This window comes from Telmatherina bonti, assembly GCF_933228915.1.
Source record: "Telmatherina bonti genome assembly, chromosome: 14".
Taxonomy (NCBI): Eukaryota; Metazoa; Chordata; class Actinopteri; order Atheriniformes; family Telmatherinidae; genus Telmatherina; species Telmatherina bonti.
In genome coordinates, this window is record NC_136612.1 from 19,513,492 (window position 1) to 19,541,124 (window position 27,633).

Here is a 27,633-nt window from a genome sequence, read left to right on the forward strand (position 1 = left end):
GTATCATTCCTAACTGTTTCTCTTTGCTGTTTTGAGCTATTCCTCAAACCCTCCCTGTCTGTCTTTTTCCATCCCCTCCCTCTTTCCTTCCTCCTGCATGTAAGCTGGTGTTGCTGCTGTGTACCCAGTGTACTGCAGACCTTTTTTTCTACCATTAAACTTTTATTGCTCCCCTCCTCAGCAGCTGCAAGAATAACTTGGTCTGAACAGGCCCTTTTAAATATAGAGCAGCACCGGGAAGAAGGGACATGAGAAGAGAGAGCGAGAGAGATGGAGAAAGAGAGAGTGTTAGAGGTAAGGGGGGGATAAAGAAAGGGATGGCTGGAGGTTGGAGGGAGAGATGAGAAAGAAACAAAGAAGTAACGAAAGAGAAGAGTGTGGAGACTAAGAGGAACTTGGAGGGGAAGGAAGCAGGAAAAGAGATGACTACAGTAACACTCAAAGACCCTCATCTACCTCTGGTTTCCATAGCAACCGTTGCCACTGACAGCAGGGAACCGTTCAGCTTTGGTCATAAGTGATGACTGTACTGGGATAAGTTCGGGTACCCATTTTAAGGGTAAAAGCACCGTACGCATGTATGAAATGTATCTGTTTCACATCTGGATGTGAAAATTTGATGAGATAGTATGTACCACTGGGTGTTTTTTTTAAGACATAGATTGTCAATTTGATTTTACCATATATGATAGTAACTAAAAAAAACGGCATCATGTTTTAAACCAGGATTAATGCAATAAGCTGAGACTGCGACGTTTCTCTCAGTTAACTAGTTAAATTGTCTTTTGGAGCAGGGCTTCCATGACAATCACTGATGGGTTCTGCATGCTGAACTGCATCGAATGGCCCCTTCTGCCCTCGCAGATACATCATGTTTTGTTTCCAATAACCTGGTAAATGACTGTGTAAAGTGATCAACTGTACATACATAGTAGAGCAGGTCAGTCCAGCCCTCCATGGTGATACACTGGAAGACGGTGAGAATGGCGAACAGGATGTTGTCAAACTGGGTGATCCCATAGTTTGGTCCCAACCAATACGTTTTACATGTGGTGCCTTCTGGACAGAGCCGTGATGGAGGCTCATCGCCACATGGAAACTCTTCTCGGATCTCATCTGAACATGGGTGGGAGTGGGAAGGTGTATCAGAAGAAAAAGAAGTCAACGTAATTATTTTTTGTAAATACAGTGTTTTTATAATCTCTTTACTTATTATCCCTATCCTTTCATAAATGCACTAGTTACAGAAAAAACTGTGTTGAATGAAGGTGCATCTGTGAACAAGGCCTTTATCATCACAAAAACAAGGTCATTACATTTTTGTGAAGGGTTATTAACTATTTAAAGCATATTGTTCTTGTCTGCCAACAGCTATATTTACCCAGTTATACAATGAATAAGTAAATCTATATGCTTAAATTCCAAGCAACCTTAACATATGAACAAGGCAAGCTAGAAATTAAACGCACTCCATTTTAATCAACTTATTAAGACATGGGTGTTCATAATCAAAGTTATGGGTAACTCAAAAAAATCCTTTGACTTTTGGGTAAACACAATCAAATTTGAAATATTATCACTGCAAAAATGTGAATCCTACAGCAGGACAAGGTGCAGTCTGGTGCGGGGAAAACAGGATGGCTGGCAAATACATGCACATGAATCCTTTTTACCTGTGTGATTGTCAAAGCAGGTTTTGTGGAATTTTCCAATGTAGAACTCCAGGCCAATGATGGCGAACATGAGGATGGCAAAGAAAAGCAGAAGGCCAATTTGCAGCAGAGGAATCATGGCCTTCATGATGGATTTAAGCACCACCTGTAAACCTGAAAAACAGTGTAAACACACAGCATTTTACGAGTTATCATAGTACGATATCATTTTAATCATTAGACGTCTTGAAGCTGCAGATGAGTACAGGGGGTTATGGTAAAGAATTGCAGAAAGCTTACGGTTCATTATAAAGGTAAAACATCTGGTACTACTTAAGTACTTATGTACTGGTGAATCAAAAACAAGTAAAGATACAACAACTGTAAACTTCTGTTAGGAACAGCAGATGAATAAAACTCATCCAGGTTTTTGTCATTGATTTTGTCAATAATGCTATAAAATATCCTAACAACCATCTAAACCGTAGCAGAGTATTGCAGTTTCGTCTCTTTATCACAAGTTCTTTAACAAACACAAATGATTTCATTCAAATGTATTTACAAAATATTATGAGGTTTTATTTAAACATTTCATTTAGATTTAATTAAATGTCCTTTCTCTCAAACTAAGACAATATGGAGGAAACATTACAGCTTGTCGTCATTATTAACTCAACAACCTTTCTGTACTTGCATGCCACAGGGGAAGTTTTTCTTTTAAACATTTAAAAGTATTTGGTCAGTTTCAGGGTAAAATCAGTGCAAGACAACCAGGACAAGCCAAAAAAAAACACCAACCGCCCGCACTGTTGCATGTTTCATTCACTACTAAGTTGATTGTGCTTGAAAAGCTAAACACCAATCAAATAAACTGCTGTAAGGCTGATAAATCAGTAAATCTCTTGCAGCAACATAACCATTAGCACCAGCATAAAATCAACCAATCAAAAGGGTTTTCACAACAGCTGAAATAAAGATAAATGGATGAAAATAAAACAATGCTATAATGCCGCAGGACATTTTTTTTATTAAGAAAAGCAAAAAACCGATAAAATTACTTCATAAAGAGATTCTACAGGAATATATGATATTGGCACTTTTGAATAAACTGTTTGGCATTGGCAGAAAAGATTTGGTGCAACCCACAAACTCAACTCTGCCGTTGATCTCACACATTTATTTTGTTTACAAATGTGACACCGTGTAAAAGTCAATCAACAGGCTTTCCAAGGCTGTGAAATTATTAGCAAAGAGGAAATAATCAACCAGACAAAAACTTCCCTACGTTGTGAGCTTAGTAATAATTATAATGAAAACTCCCTCTAATGATTGTCTCGGTTAGTTTTGTAGTTACTTTACGTCACTGCATCCGGTGGCAGACGCTCCTACTACACACAATAACTGCACATTTATTTCAAGCTGTCAGAAGGTCACAAAGACAAAATGCATAGTCATAGTTTTGTATTTAGAGCCAAATATTTTGTGGAAACTGGCCCCCCAGAAACCAAACACAGAAACATTAGTAAGTTTTTCTGATGAGTAAGCTTTAGTTCGCCAGTTCAGGCTTATACTGAAAAACAAGCTATTAATAACAGTGCAGTGGCAGTAGGGCCACTATTGGAAAATGAATATAGTCTGTGCAAAAGTCTTTTTTCTTTATTTGGTGCATTATGCAGAGTTTTGCTGCATAAAACATCACTGTTTTTTTTATTTTTTGTTTTTTTATTTATTTCCCCCAAAACATTTAATACCATCATGTTTCTCATCATTTCTTCTCTTGTTTAGCAATGACCGACAGTTTGTTAAGGATAAAAGTGAAAGGCAAGTAAAAACTTTAATAAAGTCTTTATATTTTAGCCTCACATGATAAGTATTGACTTACTGGGAATACCGGACACCAGTTTGAGAGGCCTCAACACTCTTACAGCTCGAAGTGTCCGCAAGTCGAAATCTGAACCCACAGTGGACAGAATCCTGTAGGGAAAAAGACAAATGCAGAGAAGTGTGGAGGGCGAATCAATATTTAAGCCAGTCAGGCTTGTCACTGTCAGTCAACCTCTCTGTTTCTCATGCGCACACACCCTCATGCCAGACCATTACAAGCGGCTGGGTGAGCACTGTATGTAAATCCTGTGAGAGCTGAGCTGATCAATAGAGCTGACAAGTGAAGTAAGACAGAGAAGTGTATCAGGACGAGGGAGGGATGCTCTGAAGAGGTGGTGTTCTGTGTCAGGATGAGAGAGGGACTACGAAATGAGAAAGATGGAAGAAGCAGAGGAGAGGGAACGAAGAAGAAATGAGGCCAGAAAAACTGAGGGACGGCGAAGTGAAACAGGGAGAAGCCGGGCGCTGGCAGATGGCGTGAATATGAGATGCTGACTTGCCTATTTTATCTACTTCTATTCTTGGTAGCTTGAAAATATTTCTCCACAGTAAACACACTGGGGTATGCGTTACAGCACTTTTATCAGCACTCACCTTTTGGACAAAAAACAAAAAACAATAAAAATGAAACAAAAAAAAAAAAATCTTGTAAAGAGTGTGAAGGTTAAGATGTTCCCTTGTGCCGCCAGACGTCCAGTCAGTCCCTTGTCTGACGCACACTATGAATCATCCTTCTTTCCACTTCTCTCTCTTTCAGTCTGTCTCTCTGACATATTTCTACTTTCCTCTGTTGCACCAAGAAGCCCGGTGACACAGCAGAGCCTTAATCACAGGTCTCAGCTCCGCCTGCTTTGCTTGGAATACTACCAATTTTTTGAGAAGGGGAAAGCAACATCAATTCAGTGTCAATCAGCAAATGTATAGTTGCAGTCGTTGTGGTTTTGAATATGGAATATCATTACCAGGAAGGCCCCCAGTGATAGGTGGTCCATCACTGATGTAGACAGGGGTCCTTGTAATGACATTGTGAGATATCAAATGCCTCATCAGGGTCTGACTTGTAACTGAGAAGTTTCTAGTTGGGTCACAAGGCATTGATGTACCGTACTTCAGCTGCTTGTGCAGCTAAAATATTGTTATATTCGCTTGGAAACAAACAAACAAACAAAAAAAAAAAACCACAAAGAAAACTATCAATAACCTTTAATAGAAGCACAAGAACCAGTAAAAGTCATTAATGGGAAGGAGTTATGCTGCGAGTGAAATATAAATGGCAGTATGATGAAGCACCTGAGTCGTCAACAAATAAATCAACTGACTGTAAAATTTAACTATAAATACTAAACATAGATAAATAGCATAGTAATTAATAATCAAATAAACACAAGAAACACCAAATGTCTCAGTTACACTGATATATTCAGCAGATTTAAGAAGATTTAGACTGTATGTTTTCTTCCAAAGGATCACTGTAACTATTGTGTAGTCCTTGATATTATCCCTTGGTAAACTGATTTACATTCATTGCTTAAATGACACTCTAACGGCAATAATCCATAGTGTTATTCATGCTACAACAGAAATATCACAGCACATTATTTTGGTCGATCACTGTTTCAATGAATGTATTGTGCTGCTTTTAAGAGTCACATGATAGCCTCTACACTGTGAGATCGCAGAGCAGGCACTGCTGCACAACATGACCCCCTGAGGCAGGCAAGGAACTGGTATTTTCTCTCAAGGACACATCACACACAGCCTGAAAGATTCTTTGCACTAAAGGGGGCTTGACTAATGCAACTGGGGATTGTCGTGAATGAAGAGGTGAACTTAACGTAAGACAGGAATGGTGATGATGTGCTGATCAAAGCAGTAAAATTACAAAAACATATAATTTGGAGACGAAATTGAAAAATAGAATAAAAAAAAAAAACAAAGAAAAGAACTACAATCTTCAATCTAGAAGACTGTGAGAGAAAAAGGAGGAGTAATAACATAACTCACTGTTTTTTTTTAATATTATATACCTGTAAAATTATTTTAAATTCACTCTCATTTCTTACAAATAAGGGTAAAAATAAACGTGTGAAGCCTAATTATCAGGGATAAAATACATTTCATGTAAATCAAATCATGTAGTTCCAAAGTATTTATGACAATCACATATAAACGTGTGATGGTGACAGAGATGATGACAATGGTAACTATGATGAGGCAATCCAGAATTCAGTTTCCAACAGCATCTGCCGTCAAAATCAGTGTCGGACCGATGAGGCAGTTCCTCATTCACACCGTCTCCACAGTTACTGGGCCCTTTCTCATTCATAAGTGTTTCCATGGCAACAAGGACCTTGGCTCATTGATAGAATCTCGGTATCACCTTGGTAACAGGGCCAAGGGAGGAGCCAGATTGATTGCTTTTTTCTCATCTTTTCTCTATTTATTGTAAATGTTTCACAATACAGACAAGCATGGATGCACATACATACACACACACACACACACACACACACACACACACACACACATATCGCTGCTGCAATTGAGCATAGGTGGGAGATGAAACATATTGAGTGAAAGTAATTCAAATATGCACGCAGGAAATTAGGTCATTTCGAGAAGCCAATGGAAAACAACACTTCCTTAGTTGGGGAATGAAATACTGTTTACTGTACATCTAGGTAAACATAAACTATAGGCCTGCATTGTGGGCACTGAAACCAAAATGATAGAGAAAAATCTCACAAAGCAATATAGCTATTACACAATTTATCCACCATCCTGCTCTGATGAAAATCCAACACAAGTTTTTGCCTGCTTGCCTTGTCCGCTTTTCTGCTGACTTCAGCTAAACACACCGAAAATCTCTGTTCACAGAACTAACTAGATCTCTTCATCTCTTCTCCGAACTCTACACATCGCTCCATGTTTGACTGAAAGATTTTACATTTAATTGATCGGCATAACCTCAAATGTTTTCACATGCCGTCGATGAAAGCAGTGCCTCTAGACTGTCCCACACAGTATTTAATTATCTGAATGTTAAAGCTGCAGGGAATTTAAATCATTTCCACACTAACCTCGAGACACATTTTAAACTGGGAGACATACTCCTTAAGGGTGGAACAGTGGTGCAGTGGGTGACACGGTTGCCTAATGACAGCAAATGTCTGCCAGGTGTAACGCAAAGTTGATTCAACTAACAGGTGAGATTCATCATTTCCTGTAGTTATGGTTGTATGCCTTTATCTGTCAGTCTTACGATGACTAATGAAGTCCAGAGTGTGCTCCAAAACCATAAAGAGGTTGAGCTAATAGGTGCATTAGCTTATCACTTACATAATGCTTGATTTAATTTATTTTGATCAAGTAAAAGGAAGTCACCCTTCTTATTAATTCAGTGTAATGTAAGCATCAATTTAGCAAGTCTAATTCTAATTTGGGGAAATTCTTTTGTACTTTTAATTTTTATCTTTACTGCATGTGCATCTACGCTGTTGTAATCAAATGAAGTTGAGCGAGGGTACTGGAGGATAGAGTAGAGGGGAGGATGCAAGGCAGGAATGGCTTTAAACTACGGGTAATTGGACTACTAATCAATACGGGAATAAAAAAAAACAACTAACTTATTCTCTGTGCCAAATCACTCTTGCAATTTACCACAACAGGTAGGTGAGCACACACATATGGGTGCACACAAGTCAAATGAAAAAAAGACTGTAAAGTAAATATCTTATTTAGCTCTTCTATTTAGACATGTTTAGTTAGTGTTCATATGTCTGAGGAGAGCCGATGAGAAGAAGAGGGAGCAGGAAATGGAGTGGAATGTTTGAAGTGGAAATGTTTGTGTGTATGTGCATGTGTGGAGGAGGGGGGGGGGGGGGGGGGGGTACACATGAGCTGATGTGTGTGTGTGTGTGTGTGTGTGTGTGCATATACTGGTCAGTATGTATCAAAGCTTTCCACCAAAGATGGGTAGAAAGGGCAAGTAACCTTTCATCTTCAAAGACTTGTACTGCCAAAAACGCAACCGCCATTCAGAGACAGCTCAACAAAGAATGTGTGGCGTGTGTGTCTGTGTGCATGTGTGTGTGAGTAAAATGGGCTGGCTTTACTTTATGTCCATAATGTAGGCTACTATGACAACGCCACTACTGTATGTGTACTGGAACTGCTGCAGAATTTGTGATATGTGCAGGGTGGGGCAGTAAACTATATTATAGTTTATTCCCACAATCTGACACTGGTTTAGATAACCTGGTTTCCCAGTATAACCACTGTAGTACGTCACAGCTATGCTCTGCCTTCTTTCACCCTGTTCATCTGCACCTAATTTCCCTCATAATTTCTGACTTAGAGTCTTTTTAAAATAAAATATCTTACATTAGATATACCAACATGGTGCAAAAACCGTGGTTACCTCAGAATAGGGCAAGCAATGTTTTTTTCAAACCTCTACAGAGAAGCTTCAGCCTGACCAAAGCTGTGAGCTCCTCATGTAAGCTGACTTTTTTGTCAAAGACACTGTTATAGTAAAACTTACAATAAAGTATTATGATCGGCTGTAAATTTAGATCACTTTGGCAATTGAAGGCTCCAGGACTTCATGATGCATTTAAGGTGCAGCTTTTATGTTGGAAAATTCTTATTAGGGACAAATTGTGAATAGCAAATGCAGCAATTATCATGAAGCATTTAAAGTACTTCTATTAATGTTAAAAATCCACATTTAAGAGACCACAAATGTTGTTTTAATGACAAATTGTCATTTGTTACAATTTTATTGTCATTTAGGTGCACTACTTAACTTGCCTCTCACACAGGCACCCTAGTTCAAAACAGAGTTTAAATTAAAGACTAACATTTCATAACTAAAATAACATTACTGATGATACAAGAGCATTAGGGTGATCTTAAACAGTCTAATGATAGTAAAGCCTGATGATACTCAGAAAATACTCAGATATAATTTTTGTATTGCCATTTTGTCCAAATGTGTAAGTTCTTTTTTTTTCTCTTTGGTCATCACACCCATCCCTATGCATAACTCCTTCAGCATTAATCTCACTTATAAAATTAGAAAACTGCTTTAAATTGACAGAGAAAAGAAGATAATATAATTTGTCTTTATAGTTGTAGCTATAGCTCATTTTCAATTATGCTTGGACTTTGGGTCTTCAATTCTCTAACACTTTACTTCTTTCATAACAGAACCAGTTACTAACCCCATAACATGTCGGTTCTAATATACTGTCCTTTACTAGACCTGCGAATGGGTGCCCACTGATTAAACACTCCATGGACAGTGTTGTAATAGTTGTTCTTTTCAGCTGATGCATTTGTCATTAAATCAGAACACAACAAATCTGTCTGCTTTGCTTATGAAACGAGTGTTTTAGGAGCAGCGATTACCCTGCAGCCATCACACAAAATCACTTTGTAATAATTGACAAAAAGACCTTTTTGTGTAACAGTCATGCTGGGCAGGATTTATAGAAGGTGAGAGAGTTTAATCATATGTTTTGAATGTGTTTTTCTCAATAGTAAATTCTGTGTTAAAATTTCTAGTTCTTAAGGCAAACTGGAAGTTTTAAAGACATTTTTGTCCCTCTTTTCTACCTCTCCTTTTCTACTCTGCTACACTCCCTCCTGTTATCTCACTGACACTTCTTTTCTCACCTCTCCTCTCTTTTACAGTCAATCTGCTGTGTCACGCTGATAGGAGCATGGCGTCATGATTGCTCTTATTAAAGCATAAGGACACACTGCTAAACTGAATACTCACTCAGTGCATATGTTTGTACATAATGTGTGTGTGTGTGTTAGACAGAGAGAGAGGCAGTCAGTTGTCCGACTGTTGCTTTGTCAGCAAAGATGTGGCCAGGTCATTTTAACATATATATTGCAATTTTATAGCTTGATATGTTATTAAATTGCTAAAGTTAGATATGCGTCGCAGCCAGTCAGCTTGACACGTCAGTTGAGGAAATCCTGATGTCAACAGCAAAGCATTCGCAAGGATTTAATAACATTTCTTTCCTTTCCATTAACCAGCCACTCAAGCATAACATTTATCCAAATCACATGAATCATTAAATGCAAACTACTTCTGCACAGCAGCATATTATGAACAGATTTAGGAAGCTTGAAAGAAAAATGTAAAGTTTAGATAAAAGAAGCACATCTGACAGTCAGTTTGATGGGCCGACAAGCAGACACATAATATAAGTACAGCCTGTCATATGCAAATATGTATGTAAAGACATTTAAATTTAAAGGTGGAGTATGTAAGATTTTCAATATTTTAAAAAAAAAAAAAAATTAACTAAAAAATAGCTACAATTATAATTAGATAGTTTTTTTTAAACATGTAGTTCCAGTCTGTCCATATTTGATGTGTTATTAAATTACAAGTTTAATTAATGACAAAGACCCTTCTTGAATGTTTGCCTACCAGTAAAAAAAATGTGCTTTTTGTCATTTGACATTAATTAAACTTGTAATTTAATAACACATCAAATATGGACAGACTGGAACCTACATGTTCAAAAAAATTTCTAATTATGATTGTAGTTATTTTATTAGTTTCATTTTGAAAATATTGAAAAATCTTACAGGGCTGCACGGTGGCGCAGTGGTTAGCACTGTGGCCTCACAGCAAGAAGGTCGCTGGTTCAATCCTTGGCTGGTTTGGTCAGTGGCCTTTCTGTGTGGAGTTTGCATGTTCTCCCCATGTATGCGTGGGTTCTCTCCGGGTATTCCAGCTTCCTCCCACCATCCAAAGACATGCATGATAGGTTAATTGGTTGCTCTAAATTGCCCCTAGGAGTGAGTGTGAGCATGAGTGTGGTTGTTCATCTCTCTGTGTGTGGCCCTGCAATGGACTGGCAAGCTGTCCAGGGTGTACCCTGCCTGTCGCCCAAAGCCAGCTGGGATAGGCTCCAGCTTCCCCGCGACCCTGAATTGGTTTGGAAAATGAATGAATGAAAATCTTACATACTCCACCTTTAAGTAAAGTACAGTAATCTTGCTCCTCCTTCAAATCTATGTTCTCTGTTTTTTTTGTTGTTTTTTTTTGGAGATATATAATAAATCTATTAGAAGGTAATAGCAACTTAATTATCGTAATTCTTCTGACTAATATTAATTTATTTAAAAAGATTCCTTCCTTTTGGACTGACATTAAAGGAGAATAATACAGATATATTTAACAAATGTAAGATGACTGTCTGTTCCTCTTTTCTTTTCTGATTTGATTTAATCTGACTAAAAACTTATATCACATTTTCACTGCTGGACCTCATATTCACTTTTTGCGCTAATGCTTTGCACGTTTATCCCTCCTATTTGTATTTCCCCTCTTTTTTCTTCACTCTTACATTGTCTTTTTTTCTCCACTTGGCTAACATGTACAGTTTTCTTAGAACCCCTGATCCTGCTTCTCTCCAATGTATGCTCCATCTGTGCCCCCGAGCCCCTCCTTCCTCTGTATATACGGAGGTGACATTTGTTCACTACCCAGGCTGCTGGCAGCCTGCAGTTCTACTCTGTGATCTGACTGCTACCCTGCTCAGAATGGGGCCCATTCATTAGGGCAGAGGAGCAGGGAAAGGACACTGAGACACACGCATGCACTCACAACAACACACACACACACATAACCCACTAAAAGCAGGAACTGAAGGAAAAGAATGCATTTGATGCTGCCCTTGTGTGTGTATTCATGCAGGCACAGTGAATGTGAAGCTTGTGTTTGTGTGTTAGGATGTCTACTTTCATGCCACTCACCCTGTGAGCACCACCACGAAGTCCATGACGTTCCATCCATTTCTTAGGTACGAGTTCTTGTGGAAGGCGAAACCAAGGGCAAGGATCTTAATTCCAGACTCAAAGCAGAAGATCCCTATGAAGTACGGCTCTGTATCATCCTGTGGACAGAGAGGGAGAGCAAGCAGAGAAATGTAAGGAAAAGAAAGGAGAAAGGAAAGAAGATAGAGAAATGCAGGAACGAACAGTGACTGACTGAGTTTGTTTCCAGTGTTTGTTTTTTTGTTGTAAAATTTGTTTAAACTGTTTCTGCAAAAGAATCATCAGATTGTTGTTTTTTTTCCATCAAATTACATACATTTATAATTATGTTTTTTTTTCCAGACGTACAAAAAGACAGAAGAAAATCTGAAAATCTATATCATGCTGGAAAATGGAATTTAAAAAAAAGAAAAAATGGAAAGCAAATCTTTTTTTTCTGATACAGTTAAACCAGTAAAGTCACCGTCCCTTCCTGGGTCCAGTCGTGTTTACATACAGAACACATAACGTGCCATGCAAAGTTTTCACTTACCAGGCGTTCCGACAGCGGCGTCTTGTCTCCATCAGGCAAATGTTGTTCCAGAGCCAGGACAATGCAGTTGGCAATGATGGTGGCTAGAATCATCCACTCAAAGGGAGTGAGGAGCATGAGTTAAGGAATGAATCCAATTACTTCCTTCCCAAAATGAAACAGTAAATCTTAAACACAGCTTGAAATGGTACAAGGTGTTTGGGTAAATATAGAACTGTCTGCCTCATAAATACCTAAAAAGGTTTGCTGTCAAGTGTTAGACAAAATCAAAATGTTCCTTTAGCCAAAATATAAATCTTTATCTTTATTTTACAATTAAACTTGGGCTACCTGACATGCCAGATTGATCCATCTAATTAGTGCAGTATAGTGAAGTGTTAATAAGCCCTAATAATAATAATAATAATAATAATAATAATAATAATAATAATAATAATAATAATAATAATAATAATAATAATAATAATAATAATAATAATAAAATAGATCCCGCTGAAAAAGGTCAGACATTGGATTGAAAATGAGTGAAAAAGCATCTATTGTCCAAATAAAAACTCTCAAAAGACCTTCAGGAAGTCTGGAGAACCACTGCTCCAGATCAGTTCAGAGGATTAAAAGAAAGTGTTGCCACTTGGAAGCAAGATACAATGAAGTTCCATTAATCCATCAATTTTCTATACTGCTTACTTTAACGCTGGGTCATGGGAGGGGTCACAGCCCAGACTACACCCTGGACAGGCCAGGAGTCCATCGCAGATGATGGAGTCCCCATATTTTTTGTAATCTGTTTCCATTATTTAAACATGCCCAAATTACTTGTATAATTATGCAGGCAAGTACCATCCTGAAAAGAACATCACTCCTCAGGCACTTTCTGTCAGTTTTTCTCAAACCAAAGCTCCTTACTGATTACCCCATGTCTTTCTGTTACATACAAATACATAACTTACATACATAGATCCTTTCTACAGTGAGAAACTGATGATACAAGTGAATTCTTCAAGCATTTGGAGACCAAAGTATTTTTTCATGGTTAACTTTCAAGCCTCCAAGTGATATATATGTCATGTCTAACTACGTACAAGTTACTCACATATTACAACAGTTTAGATGCTATGAGATCCCTGTTCTTATGGCAAAGGTCAAACGCATGGTTGAACACATGTCATCTAAATGCTCTGACTGCACATGAGTCAAACAGGCAGCAGGCCTGTGGCTCAAATGGACCGCTGTCTCGCCTCTCTCTGCAAATGCTGCCTGTTTACACACACAAATACACACACATACACCCACAAGCCTTCATGAGTCAGTTAAATATGTTCAGCTAAGAGTATTTTCTGGTAACACACCACCCACACAGAGAAATAAAACAAACATGAAGCGACACAGGCCACGCTAAACTGGTAGTGTGTGGTACTGTGCCTGAATGCTGAGTGAGGGTTATTGTGATATTTGGCTTTATGTAAACTAACATCTAACAACTAGTTCACACCTTAATGTCACTGTTTGTACCTATGACACACACACACACATGCACATTTAGTGTCCTCTTAAATCAGTGCACTTGTCTCATTAAGGTCAGAAGACAAACACTTTCATTATAGGGAGGAGAGGATGTGCAGTGCGACTGAGAGACGTTGGACAAACGTGTGATGATGAAGAATGACAGAGGAAGAAAGGGTGAGGCAGGAACTGATGCACTTTGTAAAAAGGATGAAGACAAACATGTCAGAATGAAGAGGAAGAACGAGGTTGAGCAAATTGTAAATTAACCTTCTCTAAAGGAGATCTGCTGTTTTTTTTGGGGTTTTTTTTGTTTTGTTTTTTTTGCCACCTTCAATACTATCTCGCATTCACCATTATTCTGCTTCTCCCTTTCACCTTCTCCCTATCTGCCTGGTTCCATTGGGAGCAGCTATTCCCACAGTGCTGAGAGGAGGGGCAATTGAACGGTAAAAGGAACCTATTTATAGACACATACATCCTACATCTGCATGTGCCAAACTGTTACACGGATAGGCTTGTGTGTTCCGCAAGCGCACATGCTCTGTGTTCACGTATGTGTTTGTTTTATCCAGTCATGATAAGAGGGAGCTGAAATGCTGCTATATCTAGTCTAAGCCCAAGATGTTTTTGTCGATGTGTGTGTGTGTTTCTGTTTGTGATCATGTCTTTGACCACTCTATAGAGGCCCATATTACGAGAACACCCATGGCACTGCTCAATTAGCCTCCCTGCTCCCTAGCTGTGTGCGTGTATAAATCTGTGCATACATGTGTGTGTGCTGCAAGAGCGCAGGGTGTAACTGACTGAAAGAGGGAGAAAGCAGCGATGAGGGGGGTGAGAGAGAAGAGAGACTGATTTAGAAATAGAGGGACAAAAGGACAAACGTGTCTGTATGTGTGCGGTACTCCTCATGAGGAATGGCTGTTCAGTTCAATGTGTCATATAAAAGAGTCATTTAGCACATTGTGTATCTGCGTCACATGTCAAAGTGTTGCACTGCTCCCTTTAAAGTGGGAATGTTCATAACTCTGTGTGGAAGTATGTCAAATATCCACAAACACAAGTAATGTGGCATCCAGAGATTAACCTCAATAAGACTGTTCAAAATTCCTGAATGTTTGTAGCCAAGAAAAATGCATTTAAAAAATGAGGACTTGCTTTCCAAAATGTTTTAAGGTTGACATATTTATAAGACATGTTTTTTGTAGTTTGTTTATAATTCCTGAATATATTCGAAACATTTCTTTTGTTTCAAAATGATGCTGCATGGTAGGCCGATTGAAACCAAAATCTTTTACATTTTGCTCTGATATGAATTTGCTTTAGTCTGAAACAGAGATTAAAATATCCTTTAATGATCTGAAGATATTTTTTTTTTACCAGTTCACCACTCAGAGCATTTACTGCAGAGTACCTGTGTTATTATGACAATGATGAGCGGTGAAAATGGACAAAGTTAAGAAAGTGAAGCTGTAGAAGATGATGAAGTTGCACGGGATGACACATAACTTTAGTCAAAAAAGTGAGTAATACCTGTTGTCTAGAAATACTAACATGTGAAGAGGCCTAAGACAAAACTAATTCATTCTCTGCAGCAGCTTCACTGCAAACATGGTTTGGAGAATCAGTAATGTATGAAACTCAGATTGGCACCGCCCACATCCTCAGGTGAAACTAAAAAAGTAAAACAACTGGAGCCAAACGTCACTTGTTTTGAAGAGATACTGCATGCAAAGAAAAGGGGGGAATAAGATAGTCAGTGCCGTTACAGCATGTCATTTAAGATGGATCTCTCAACTACCAATAATGATGATAATGTTTTAAAGCTAAGACACTGTGGACATGTTTTTTTTTTTGTTTTTTTTTTAATTTTGTAATTCAAATCCAATTTGAGATTGAATATCCAATCCAGTCTTTAGGTATATTTAGTATCATATTACCATTTTTGAAGGCATCCTCTTATAGTTGTTGATTTTTTAAGCAGATGATGGGATATGCCTGTGTTTCAATGAGACTGTGATATTTCCACTACAACCATATGGGTAATATTTCCAATAAATACAACGATTCATTAATCCTAAATGAGATTAGGTGTTTTTCTTTGCTTTTTATTTTTCCTTTCACTTTTTAGATCAGCACATCTTCTACTCACAAGGGGACAAAATGTGACCAGGAATGCCACTGCATAGGACTGTAAAATATCCACAAACACACATGTTACAGCTACAATAAGGCACATATAAACTAAGAGCAACAGATGACTCATATTTCGCCATACACCTTCAATAATGAATCTCCTCTTCCTCCCTTCTAAATTGCTATATATAGCAGCTTCAGACTTAAAAGCAAGTGAAGAACTGGGGATTAAAACGATTATATTTTGCTCTCCCGCATAATTTTTTTTTTGTTTCCTTTTCTCTCTGTCATTATTTCTGTAGATAATTGCATCATTTTATTTCATGTATGTCTGTGATTTTACACTGTGATGGCTATAGACTGTAGATGTATTGCCAGGAAAATGCAAGGAAGGCCATCGGAGTTTGTCAATGGAGCCAAATGACGTAAGCATGCACACACTTTAACAGGTCTGTTATTAATCTTGCTTATTACTGCATTATACACACTGTATAATCACTTCCTCTTCTACCTTCTCATTCCTTCACTCTCTCTATCCACTCAGTCTTCTGTCTTTCACTTCTGCATTCTTCCATGTTTCTTAGTCCGTTTTTCTCCTGCAGAGCTTGTCCATCAATCATCCCCATCGCTATCATGCAATTTCTGTTCAATATGGAATGAGATAGAGACGAGGGAAAGAGAGAAGCTGTGTCAGCAAATGCATGAGAACACAAACAGCAAGTCAGTAAAAAAAAAAAAGAGAAAAAAAGAAGGCTGGCTAGAAAGAAAAGATGTGGAAGGTTAAAGCGAAAGAAATGGGAGAGTGGGAAAGAGAGAAAAAGAAAAAGAAATTGTCCTGTGGGCACAGAAGTGGTTGAAAAGAGTGAGTGGTGAGGAGCAAAAGAGAGAAGGAGGGAGGACAAAGCTGAGAGAGGAAAACAACAATAGGAAGGAGAGAAGGGCAGAGACGAAGAGCACAGTAGTGCTGAATGAGGAATAAAGCAGCAGAATTACAAAGGAGTGTGATAGGATTGCAGTATTTTCTTCTGCTGAGCAGTGTGTGTATGCTCTGCTGAAAGTAGGTTAGTGGCTGTATTCACACATATACATATATTGTATAAAACGGGCGGGGAGTTGAAAGGAAGGAAATAGGAGGAAGACCAGCCATTGTACAGTTGCATAAAGTCTGCATGTGCGTATGCCTTCGTGCCACTGACGCACACATTGCTGTGACCAGTAAGTGATATACTGCAACACCTCTAAGTGAGCATCGGTGTAAATCTTTTTAACTATTTCACACATGCCTCACAACTTAATATAAGCATTTTTAAGGAAAAAAGAACCTTTAGCAAAAAAACCCAAACAATTCTTTTATCTTTGTGTTTCCATACATGTCATTGTGTTTCAGACTGCAAAGTAAAAACATATATTCTCTTGTCAGCAGAAATTAAGTACAAGTTAAATGTGTGCTTTACTTTGGCCCTGCATACCTGTTTTGTTAGTTAAAAAGCTTTTCTGTGCAGGATTTAGTGACATATAGAGCTGTAGTGGCAAACTGCAACCAAATGAGTACATTTGACAAACTCATTAAAAGTGTATGACAGACAATACAATTCAGAAACATGTCAAATATCTACTCCAAAGCTGAACGTAAAAGACTAACCTAAAATTGTTTTTAACTGCACTACACACCCAGCATTTATACATATTTAAAGGGTTATCTATGGAACTGTAGCCTTTGGGACCTGCAGATGTTGCGCTATTCTTCATTAGGGAAGAGTCTTAAAGGTACAGTGTGTAAAAATTATTAACATGTAGTAAAGATGGGTATAGTAACATCTTAAAATGCTAAGTGCAGCTGTAAATGGTTAGTGGTTGTTAATGGCCAGAGTTTATGATAACACAAATTTGGCAGTTACCATGTATGTGGATCAATGTCAAATAGATAAACTGAAAATGACTAATAGAGCTAATATCTAACAGAAACCTATAGATATAGATACAGTTTTAAATCATTTGCTAAATGAGAAAAGCGCTCAATGACTTCCACCACGCAGCTCATTTTCACCAAATTGTGGTTGTAGTCCTGCATTTTTTTTCTTTTTCTATATACTAATAGATTCCTAGAATAATTGACAATAAATCCACAGTTTCTTGGCTATATTGTGGTGTTTGTTTCATGTTTACATCTTAATTTTTTCTCTTGCAGTGATGATCATAGTATCCACAATTTTGGCTGGATCCAGATTTATATCTGATATCTTGTAAAAACCTGTTGTGAGCTTCTGTTGTATTTTTTGGGCAGGCACCCTGACCATGTATTGTGGAGTTATATACATATACTGTGTACCGAAAGTGGCCCTATCTCCCAGTGTTCAAGAATACTTCATTTTTTTTTAAAAATCCTGAATCCAGATGAAGATCTGAATCACTCCCTTAATGCAATGAATGAATCTGAATGGACCGACACCTTTTATCTAAAAAAAAATAAATAAATAAAATTCATCCATTATGCAGTAAATTTTGCTGAAGCTGATAACAAACAAACAACAGACAGACAAGCAAATGCTGGCAAAACACAACCTCTTTGGAGGAGGTACTTATTCCATCATTTGACCACAATTGTTGTTAAATGTTGGAAATTTAGAAAACATAAGAACATAATTGGAAGTTTTAGGGTGTTAATAATACTAAGAGCAGTTTAAAATATAATGTTTAATAAGAAGTTTTGTGTTTTTTTTCAAAGAAAAGAGCAAAAAGAAGCACAAGGGGACAAAAATGTGAACTCCATAACTTAGCCTCCCAGTCTCTCTGTCAGTTTATTTATATCCTTCATTTCATTCCGCTCCCTCCTTCCCTCTCCCTCTCTTGCTGTGTCCTGTTACATTATGCAGCAGCAGCAGAACAGCTCAAATAATTACTTCACTTTCTTGTCACTTTTCCCTCAGAAGCGCTGATTTGATCGGGTGAATGGGATTAAGCGGTGTGGTTGAAACCAAACTAATTATTTTGATAATCAGAGGCTATAGAGATAAGAGGAATGGTTGAAGTGCTTCATTTTATTCCTGCAAGACTAATTTTGAATAGAATATTCCGAATTAAAGAACTAAACTATAGCTTATTTTTTAATTCCCTGCCAGGACTGCACAATATGCAATGATGGACTACTGCCATAACAATAAGACGTCATATAGAAACAAGTATATAATGTTAAGCTCAGGTGTGTAAAAGCACCTGTACAAGCTGGTTGCAGAACAAGCACAAAGGCAATGTTTGATCAGCTTTTAGTTAACTCTGGTCTGCTTCAGGTGCATTTGATAATGTGACCATCCAGCAGACCACAGAGAGGAAGTGACATGCTGCAACATGCCAGATATCTCGCGGCCTGTCCTGCTGCTCATACTGAACAGATTCTGCTGAAAGGTTTCAACACCAAACGGAAACCATACGACGAAGGAAGCAAATGTTGCTTTATTGTTTAGTTCCAGCAAATGAGCTGTTTGTGGCTCTTGCCAATTAATAAACCAGATGTCCTTCTCTTTCTTCCTGGTCAGAGATCAATTCGGGGAATACCTCTTCCTAACCAACAGCATGACTGGAAACTTAAGCTGGCAACATTTTTTTGGAATTCCTCGCCCCATCACACCGAGACCCCCGGATTAATGCTGTTCTTATTATTTACCTGTACTTTTTCTATCATTTCAAGCTGTCCAAGTTCAAGGTGTCCAGCCTTGCATTTATCACATTCCAAGCATATCAAAACTGATATTGTGCATGTTCATATTGTGCTAACATTAAAGTCTTGTGCATAATGTCCTGCACTACCCTACAGGAGTACATTTATTACTAATTCATTACTCTTAGTCTATTACAAGGGTAGCTGGATCTTGGTTCCAACAACATCTGTCCACAAAGTGTTCTAATAAAAGAAAAAAAAAAAAAAAGGATTTACTTCTCTTACTATAAAACAGGTTATTTGTCCACTAATGAATATGGTGACATTAACTAAAATTGTTGCTGCTTAGAAGTAGACAATATGACAAAACATGATCACCACATTCTTATGCATCTTCTTCTTCATTATTCTCCCAATATGGTATTTTTGTGTACCAAAGTAAGTGTAGTATTTTTAATCTATATTCATATATTTATTTACGGTTAAAGCCCTCATATTCAGGGTTTCCCTCTTGATTAGCTTGCTGCTAATATAACTCAAAATAAAGTATTTCAGAATGGTGGAGGTGTTTTCCAGAAAACAAGAGTGATTTGACAAAAGTGTCTTCTGATTACTCAAATTTCTAGAGGTTTGCTGAGGAGGCAGGTGACTTGTGAATGCGCACCACTTGGTGTTTCCATGAAGAAACTGACAAACACGCAACATTTTTTTAAGACAAAACATACTTGAGCCACAAATGGATTCCGAATATAAAGATGAGACACAAATGTATTAGAAAACAAATAAGTAAATATATACAGACTAAGCAAAAATACAGATTATGTTGTTTCAAATTTGTGTGAAGTAAAAGCGGGGAAAAAAAATCAGCTGAGCATTAGAAAAGATGACAACGCCTACACACCCAAGCAATATTTGGGGATAAGTTGCTAATTGCACTAAGTTCAGTTCGCATAGTAAAAGTTTGCAAAATATGGTTGTCTGGTGTGAATAAGGTTTTATTTCTAATCAAGTTGTCAAAGCAAAATGGAGACTTTGGTTTCCCCGCACACACATATTTTAACAAAGTATTACTAGTCTCTTTAGCTAAGTGTGCATTCAGTCTGTCCATGATGACACACTATGAATATCTTTAACCATTTCAATAACTGCTTGGAGTTCAGACCCATACCCTTTTAGTGTTGGAACAACTTTTAGCTTCAGCATCTCCACAAAGCAAACATCCTGGACCTGATTCGTGACAACTATCATCATAAAGTTCAAAACGCAAATTCAAAAACATCCTGTGTGACCATGTAGCTGACCAGGATAAACCAGCTGCACTCACTCATCCTGAAACTGAAAAGTGTCGACACAGCAAAAACATATTTTCTGCATATTTTTCTTCCTATTTGTTTCTCAAAAGCAATAACAATGCACCCTAAAAAGTAGTATTGGATCATTCTTTCCTGACTGTTCAAATGTATTGTATAAAATGGATATGCTAACCACAAGCTGGGGGGCATTGCCTGGAGAATTTGACCATATGAGCAAATCAAGGAACTATGATGTGACTGCTGGGATGCAAATATGAAATATGCATTTACCTCTTTTTTTTCTTTTAGTTTGATCATTGTTTAAGCTGATCATTTGCTCTTTTAACACTGCTGATAAGCCAAAACAAACCTGCAACATTTCAAGTTGCAACAGTCTAACTCGCTGCTGTCAGTGAGTACCTGCACATACAATGCAGAGGTTGATCTAGCGTTAGTGTGTGGGCTATTCTCCAAAGACATGCAGCTCTGCAGTGAAAGAAGGTGTTTCTATTTTGAAAAGTTAAAACTGACAAAATCATCATCAATTTCAAAGGACCAAAGTTCACTTCCAGTCTCAGTCTCACCACTGGTTTTACATCTGCCATCACAGCTGCAGTGCTCCTCTCTGCCACGAGTGAAAACAGGTTGTTTGGTGAGAAATAAGTTCCGTCAACTAAAAGTGTGTGATGCATATCACATAGACTGAGATTAATTTAATTTATATAATTTTATTGCCGAGTCCTGTTGTTTCTGATCAGTGTCCAGCAAATCCTCCTCAAACCAAATAAACATAAGGCCCACAACAGAGGGGGAAAAAATGTCCAAATAGCTTCCAATTAAAAATTTCCATCCTATTCCAGACATGCCCACTTCTGGCTTTCAAAGAGCTGCGACGTTAGTGATCAGTTTTTAACTCAAGGTTTCAAAAATCTTGACTGAAAAAGCATCGCAGTCGCTGTCTCTGCTTCTCATAAACAGGCTGTGATCTCTGCCTCAACTCTGCCACTGCCACTCCCTCCACTGCCACTCCCTCATCACCAAAATACAGTCGAGTTGTCATTTTGTACAAGATGCTGACGCTGGTGTGTGCTGTTCAGTGTGTGCACCAGCGCAGCACGTGACATTTTTCACATCAGGGTAGGCAGTGTGTTCATATGAAGTGTGTTTTTATACTTGAGAGTTGTTGCTTATTTAACAGTGTATACTCCTTTGCTTTTCACTGCCAATATGTATTTGTGTGTTTAGCGAGCTTGAGTGTGTGCCAGCACGCCCTGCAGGTAGAGTGCAGGCTTCCAGCAGGGTTCGTCTAGTAACAGCCACAACATGTGACCAAAAAAAAACACAAGCACAAAAAAAAAAAAAAAAAATCAATCCATCACAGACTCTCTCCTTCTCTATTTTCTCTCTGTCCACGTATCTGAAGCCCAAAAATAGCTCTTCCCCACGTCATTGCACCCCTCTCACATGCACACACACTCACAGAGACACATTGTCAGACACACACGCCCAACACGAACACACACACACACACACACACACACACACACACACACACACACACACACACACACACACTCACACACACTCATCGAAACTAGTCTGAAACTGAATTATTCAGCAGAGCCAGAACACACAGCTAAGAAAAAAGAGGAAGGCGATAGAGACGGAAGGAGAGAATAACCCTCTATTCAATGTGCTCTTCACATGAATACACTCTGCGTATGGAGAGTATTGGAACTGTAATATGAATTGATGGGTAGATTTATGTTTGTCTCATTACAATGAAATATTTCATTAAAAGTCCGCTTGACACTGTTGCCTATGTGATACATATTCCTGGTTCCATCCAACATGTTTTCTTAGAAAAAGATTTCAAAATTACATTTAAATGGCACACAACTGTTGAGAATGATGCAACGATGCAGTAAGTTGTATCAACCTGGGGGCTGATTTCTTTTGCAGCCACTGACACCAAAATTTCCATCATGATTCATACCTTGTACCTAAGTTGCAGAACTGTGCTGTCTTTTAGCATTTGCTTAAATGCCACAGACTGCATGGTGCAGCAGCACCCATCTACGGTGTGCTGTTTAAAAGATCACAATGTTGTTGTTTTTTAAATTAAAATTTCAATACTAAATTTGGAGTTCGAGTAGCAATTATGGTGTGTGAAGTTTTGCTGGTGAAATTTAGACAAATCAATGGCTGAATGGTGCATGTTACGTTTATTTGTTTATTTGTTTAGTTATGATGGATCCCATTAGTAGCAGCTAAGGCAGCAACCACTCTTCCTGGGGTCCATTATGAAAAAAAATACAGTCATAACAATGTATATATGAAGTTTTAAACATACAAAACAAACAAATGTATTCTCTCACTTTGCATTAAAACCATAAAAACTACTAAATAAAACTCCTAATAAAACTATGAAGGCTTACATTTACCAATTGCTTTTTTAAAATTACTTTGAAAACATTTAATATTCGTTAAGTTTTTCACATAACTTATTTCTAACTTATTTCATTGCTGTGCAGCCATATACAACACAGTTTGCTGCATTATAGGCATAATCATGCCACCTGTCCTGTGGCATGATTATGCCTATTGTTAACATACATTATTTTTTTTAACATAAAATTTTGGGTTTATGTGCATGTTCTGTGCACATTATGTGCACTGTGGCAGAGGTAATCACATCACTGTCATAGCAACAGCGTTTGGTTCGAAAGAACTGCAAGGAGTCAAACTCTGTTGTGTAGTGCAGTGCCACTGCCACTTTTCTCCGCAATGCATGAAATATATTTGATGTGTGCAAACATTTCCAAATATTAAGGCTTCTGAAATCAACAGCAGTTAGCTGAAACTACGTTTTCATCAAAACAAACAATTCCTCTGTTATTTGATGAGAAGTTCTACTGTTCTAAATGTGCAGCCAGTCGTGATGCAAGCAGGAGCCTTCTGTTTAGTGCAACACTAAAACAAGCAGCAGTGTCTGCTATTCGTGTGAGAAGGGGGCATCTTTCTAAATTCTAAATGTTCAGTTTCTCATCAGAGAAAAATAGAAAATCTAAGTTCAGAATTCAGGCTTTGAAATCAGCAAAGAAAAACAGTAATTGTGTCCATCTCCAACATAGCATGTCAACGGCAAATACTTTGGCTGTTACATAAAATTCCTACAACTATGGTGTTGAAGCCAGATCTTTGTTGTTTGAGTAGTTTAGAGAGACAAATACCCATTTTGTGAGCTTCTCAGCTTATGAATTACTTCTTACTGAAAGTTGTAAATATCACATCCGACTTTCAGCTCAATTGATCGTTACAACTCCCCTCCTCCCCTCTCTGATCCATTTGAGCCGATACTTTGAAAACAATCTCGATTAGACATTTTTTTGTAGAAATAACAAAAAAAAACTAAATGTGTGAAGTTGTCTTTCGTCACACAAAAAAAGTGTGTACATATTAATTGTATAAAGGCAAACTTGTCAGACAGTTATGCGGATGAGTTCAAAATAAAGAAGTTCTTTGCAGATGTTCAATATTGGCTGAACTTTCTTTCATGTGGGCAAAAACAAAGAGAAGTGAAACCGTGAAAAGGCATTTTGAGCCACCATATAAAATAATCAGTTCACTTTTGATGAGCAGTTTATGAAGTCAAGGTTTTTGAAACACTGCTGATAAAAATACATGAAACACGTACAAAGAAAAAAAAAATCATTTATATCCAAATGAAGAAAAGCAATTCAAAAAGATTAGTGTTTCTTATAAGCTTGTTTGCGTGGCCATGCAAACCCCAGTGCAGAGTCTGCCTGCAGGGGCTCAGGATTCGGATCACCTCACGCATTTATTACCAAACAGTCAAAGTTATTAGGTAGGCAGATTGCGCCCAAAGGACACACACACACACACAACAGGAATGTGTGCCAACAGAATGACACATACATATGAACTAACCGTTGCGAACTTACCAAACTAAGCAAGAATAGCAGCTGTCAGGACTTTCAGCTAAATATCCCCCATAATATCAGAATAATGCTTTAAATTACTGTCACAGGAGCCAAAAGCAGTCAGCTCTACTGAAACAGAAAAAAAGAGAAAAGAGAAAAAAAAGATGTAAAGAATGTCATTTGAATGAAAGACAAAAGAAAGAACAGGCAGTGAAACATGAGAGGACATGACAAAAAAATCACTTCTTTTCAATCAAAGCAGAGTGACAAAGAAAGAAATAAAGTGACAGAGGAAGGAAAGGGCAAGAAATTGTTCATTTTAGTGCTGAGAGTTGGAACACGAATAGTTATATTACTTCAGCATCAGGGAACAATGCAGAAAGAAAGAACATTCTTCTCTCGGTATACGTCGATTTTAATTAGACATTATATTTAACTGTCTCAATGAAACAGGCTGTATCAAGTATGCAAACAATGAAGCTTTAGTGACAGAAAACAAGTTTGTCTCTTAGTTCAGGCTGCAGTGAGCTAACCATGCATCAGTCTCACGAGTTTATGCAAAATGATTTATATGCAGACAGGCGGTTGGATTCCCGCCATGGTTTCTCATTAGCATGTCCCTCTCTATAATGTCTATGTCTTCCTGACATTCCCAATTACTGTCTCTCTTTCTATCTTTCCAGTCCATCTCTTTCTTCTGCTTTTCTAAAGTTTTTTGAGCATTTTGCCTCATATCAGAGGGTTATGACATGTCTTTAAGTTGACCAGGTGGGTAACTTTGCATATATGTCAAATCTTATCTGTCTCAATATATGAAAAGTAAAACAACAATGATCAGATCTCATGTGTGTCATTTCTGTTTATAAACAAGAAATATTAGAGTCCTGCACACATCCGAGTTTCTAAATTTATACCTGCTGGCATTCACATACTGTGGCTCAAAATCTGAGTCATGCACAGTTTTGAGTCTGAAATATCAGCAGAATAACGATGCTCTGTACGATCTGTGGTCATATTCATGGTGCTGAAGAAGCAGATAGTTTTGTAACAATGCTACTTCTTACCGGTTTCATTTCAGAGCTTAGAAATTCTCAAGAGTATTCATAATCTTCCAAATAAGTCCCAAGTATATTGTAAGAAATATTACAGTATAGAGTTTTGACATTGTTGTGATTAAAGTTAAAACTGTCAGAACCGGTAAAAAGTTAGAACTGTCGCAGAAAAAAATGCAGCCGCTTAAACGTTCCCTTTAAAATTTGTTAAATTTCTAAACGATTACTCAGTGGTATGTAGTGCCAAAAAATACCAGAAACAAAGTTTCATCTAAATAAGGAGACCAGGACACAGATTGGTTTTTTACTTTTGGTGTACACAATGCTTATGTGTCTTCCATGTAAACTTTGGAATTACTGGAAGTCTGGAATTACTATTTCCATCAAAACACAAAGGAGAATACTTTAATTTGGAATTATGTACTTCTTAATTAAAAAAATTAGAATAAAAACCACATCATGTAACCATAGTCAGTGTAAAAGATGTACTAGAGAGCAAATGTGCCAATTATTAACAGTCATTTCATTTTACATTTATTCTTTGCCAGGAATCCTTCCTTGGAACAAATACTAATACAATACAATACAATACAATTCAATACAAATACATATACTAAGGATATGAGATCAAACACTAACGTCCACTGATAAGAACAAGCAGCACAACCATATGAATGCAAAAGTCAGAGAATGTGCTGCATCCACAAGCTTGTAAGAATGAGTCTATGTAATGTATATAGTTTATGATGGTCTGACCATTTTATTTGGTTTTCTTGTCATTTAAAAGGGGAAAGACAATCAGTTCTCATTTAATATCCTTTATTTTCTTGGTTTTCAAGAGATGGTTACTTTATAAAAACACATTACTTGTGTTATTTTTTACACAGAGCGCAGTGAGTCTATAGATAGAACATATATCTACTTCCTCTCCATTTACAATATCAGGAGGGGAAAAAAAAACCCTTAAGTGCATCCTGATGACACAGACTACACCATATGGCGGTCCTGCAGTGTATTTGTATGTGAGACTGACTGTGTCAATATGTGTCTCTTTCTACATTTATATGAAAATGCGCTATCATAGAAAAAAAGAAAATCCGCTATAATTAGTAGCCAGCAAAGATCTAAGAGTTTAACTTTATAGACCTTTTCTGCATATTTACACAATAATAACTGACAAAATGTACAAAAAATAAAGTTTTCTTAACAGATGTTAAAAAAGATGAGCAATTGAAGCCAAAGGTCAGTCAGCGGTTCAATGGGGATTTTTATTTAAAGGTCCTACAGTATGACCTGTTTAGTATCAACTTCCCCCTGTATGTAACATGAGCACATCATCAGGACAGCTCAGTTACTCTGATATATGAACTCTGTAATAACTCTGAGTAGTTCTCCACTTGATACATTATGATACAGAGAGATTACAATGGAGCATAGTGCTTTATCAGTATGATTCAGATGCTAATAAAAAGTCATAACACTCCATATAGTGTTACTTTTAACATTATGGGCAATAGAGTAATTTTCTACAACATTACTTTGGTGGCTGAGTGTTGTTTTAAATGGTTGCCTCAGTAGTATGAAAGTATGAGGTATGAAACTAACATTACAGGCTCTGTGTTGACTAAAGCTTAAATTTAAAAGCCTCTGAATAAGACATCTTCCTCTCTCTCTAGCTTGTTATTCTTCTGAGCAACATTGGCGAAAGAGCACAAGTTGCCTTAGCTGCCAAGATTTCAGAGAAATTCTGCCACTTAGAACAGGTGTGCGATGTGCTAACACCAACTAGCAAGGAGCAGAAGAAAGGCATGAAAACCTAATCAAACCTAATCAATTTGATTAGGTTTTCATGCCTCACGCTCACACACACACAAGAGGGTGAAAAGCTGTCTATTCGCACTAATTGCTTCAGTAAAAGGGTGACATGGTATTTTCTATATTTTTTTAGGCATGGGAAAATCGAATTGAAAAATTGAAAATCAGAATTTTTTTGCTTCACAATTTTAAAATCGATTTTTCTTGGTATAAAAAAAAAAAGATTTTTTTTTAATAAATTAAAAAATCCATTATGAAAATGTTGTCATTTCTAAAGTTTTCATTGATATTTTTACTTGTCTTCTTGGGCATTATAGCAGCAGAATTGTGATCTGACTTCTGTGTTGTTTTTTTCC

The 27,633-nt window shown here is 37.5% G+C and overlaps 1 protein-coding gene across 1 annotated transcript in view; it reads right to left on the reverse strand.

Annotated features, from left to right (window-relative positions):
• Positions 1-27,633, reverse strand: part of cacna1aa (calcium channel, voltage-dependent, P/Q type, alpha 1A subunit, a) — a gene marked incomplete at both ends in the record, with an annotated part of 73,951 nt that overhangs the window by 41,284 nt on the left and 5,034 nt on the right. The window contains 5 exons of the mRNA XM_079253526.1: positions 929-1,116; positions 1,674-1,826; positions 3,535-3,626; positions 11,325-11,464; positions 11,878-11,973. Coding sequence (XP_079109652.1) covers positions 929-1,116; positions 1,674-1,826; positions 3,535-3,626; positions 11,325-11,464; positions 11,878-11,973 — 669 coding nt within the window. The remainder of the gene's footprint in view (positions 1-928; positions 1,117-1,673; positions 1,827-3,534; positions 3,627-11,324; positions 11,465-11,877; positions 11,974-27,633) is intronic.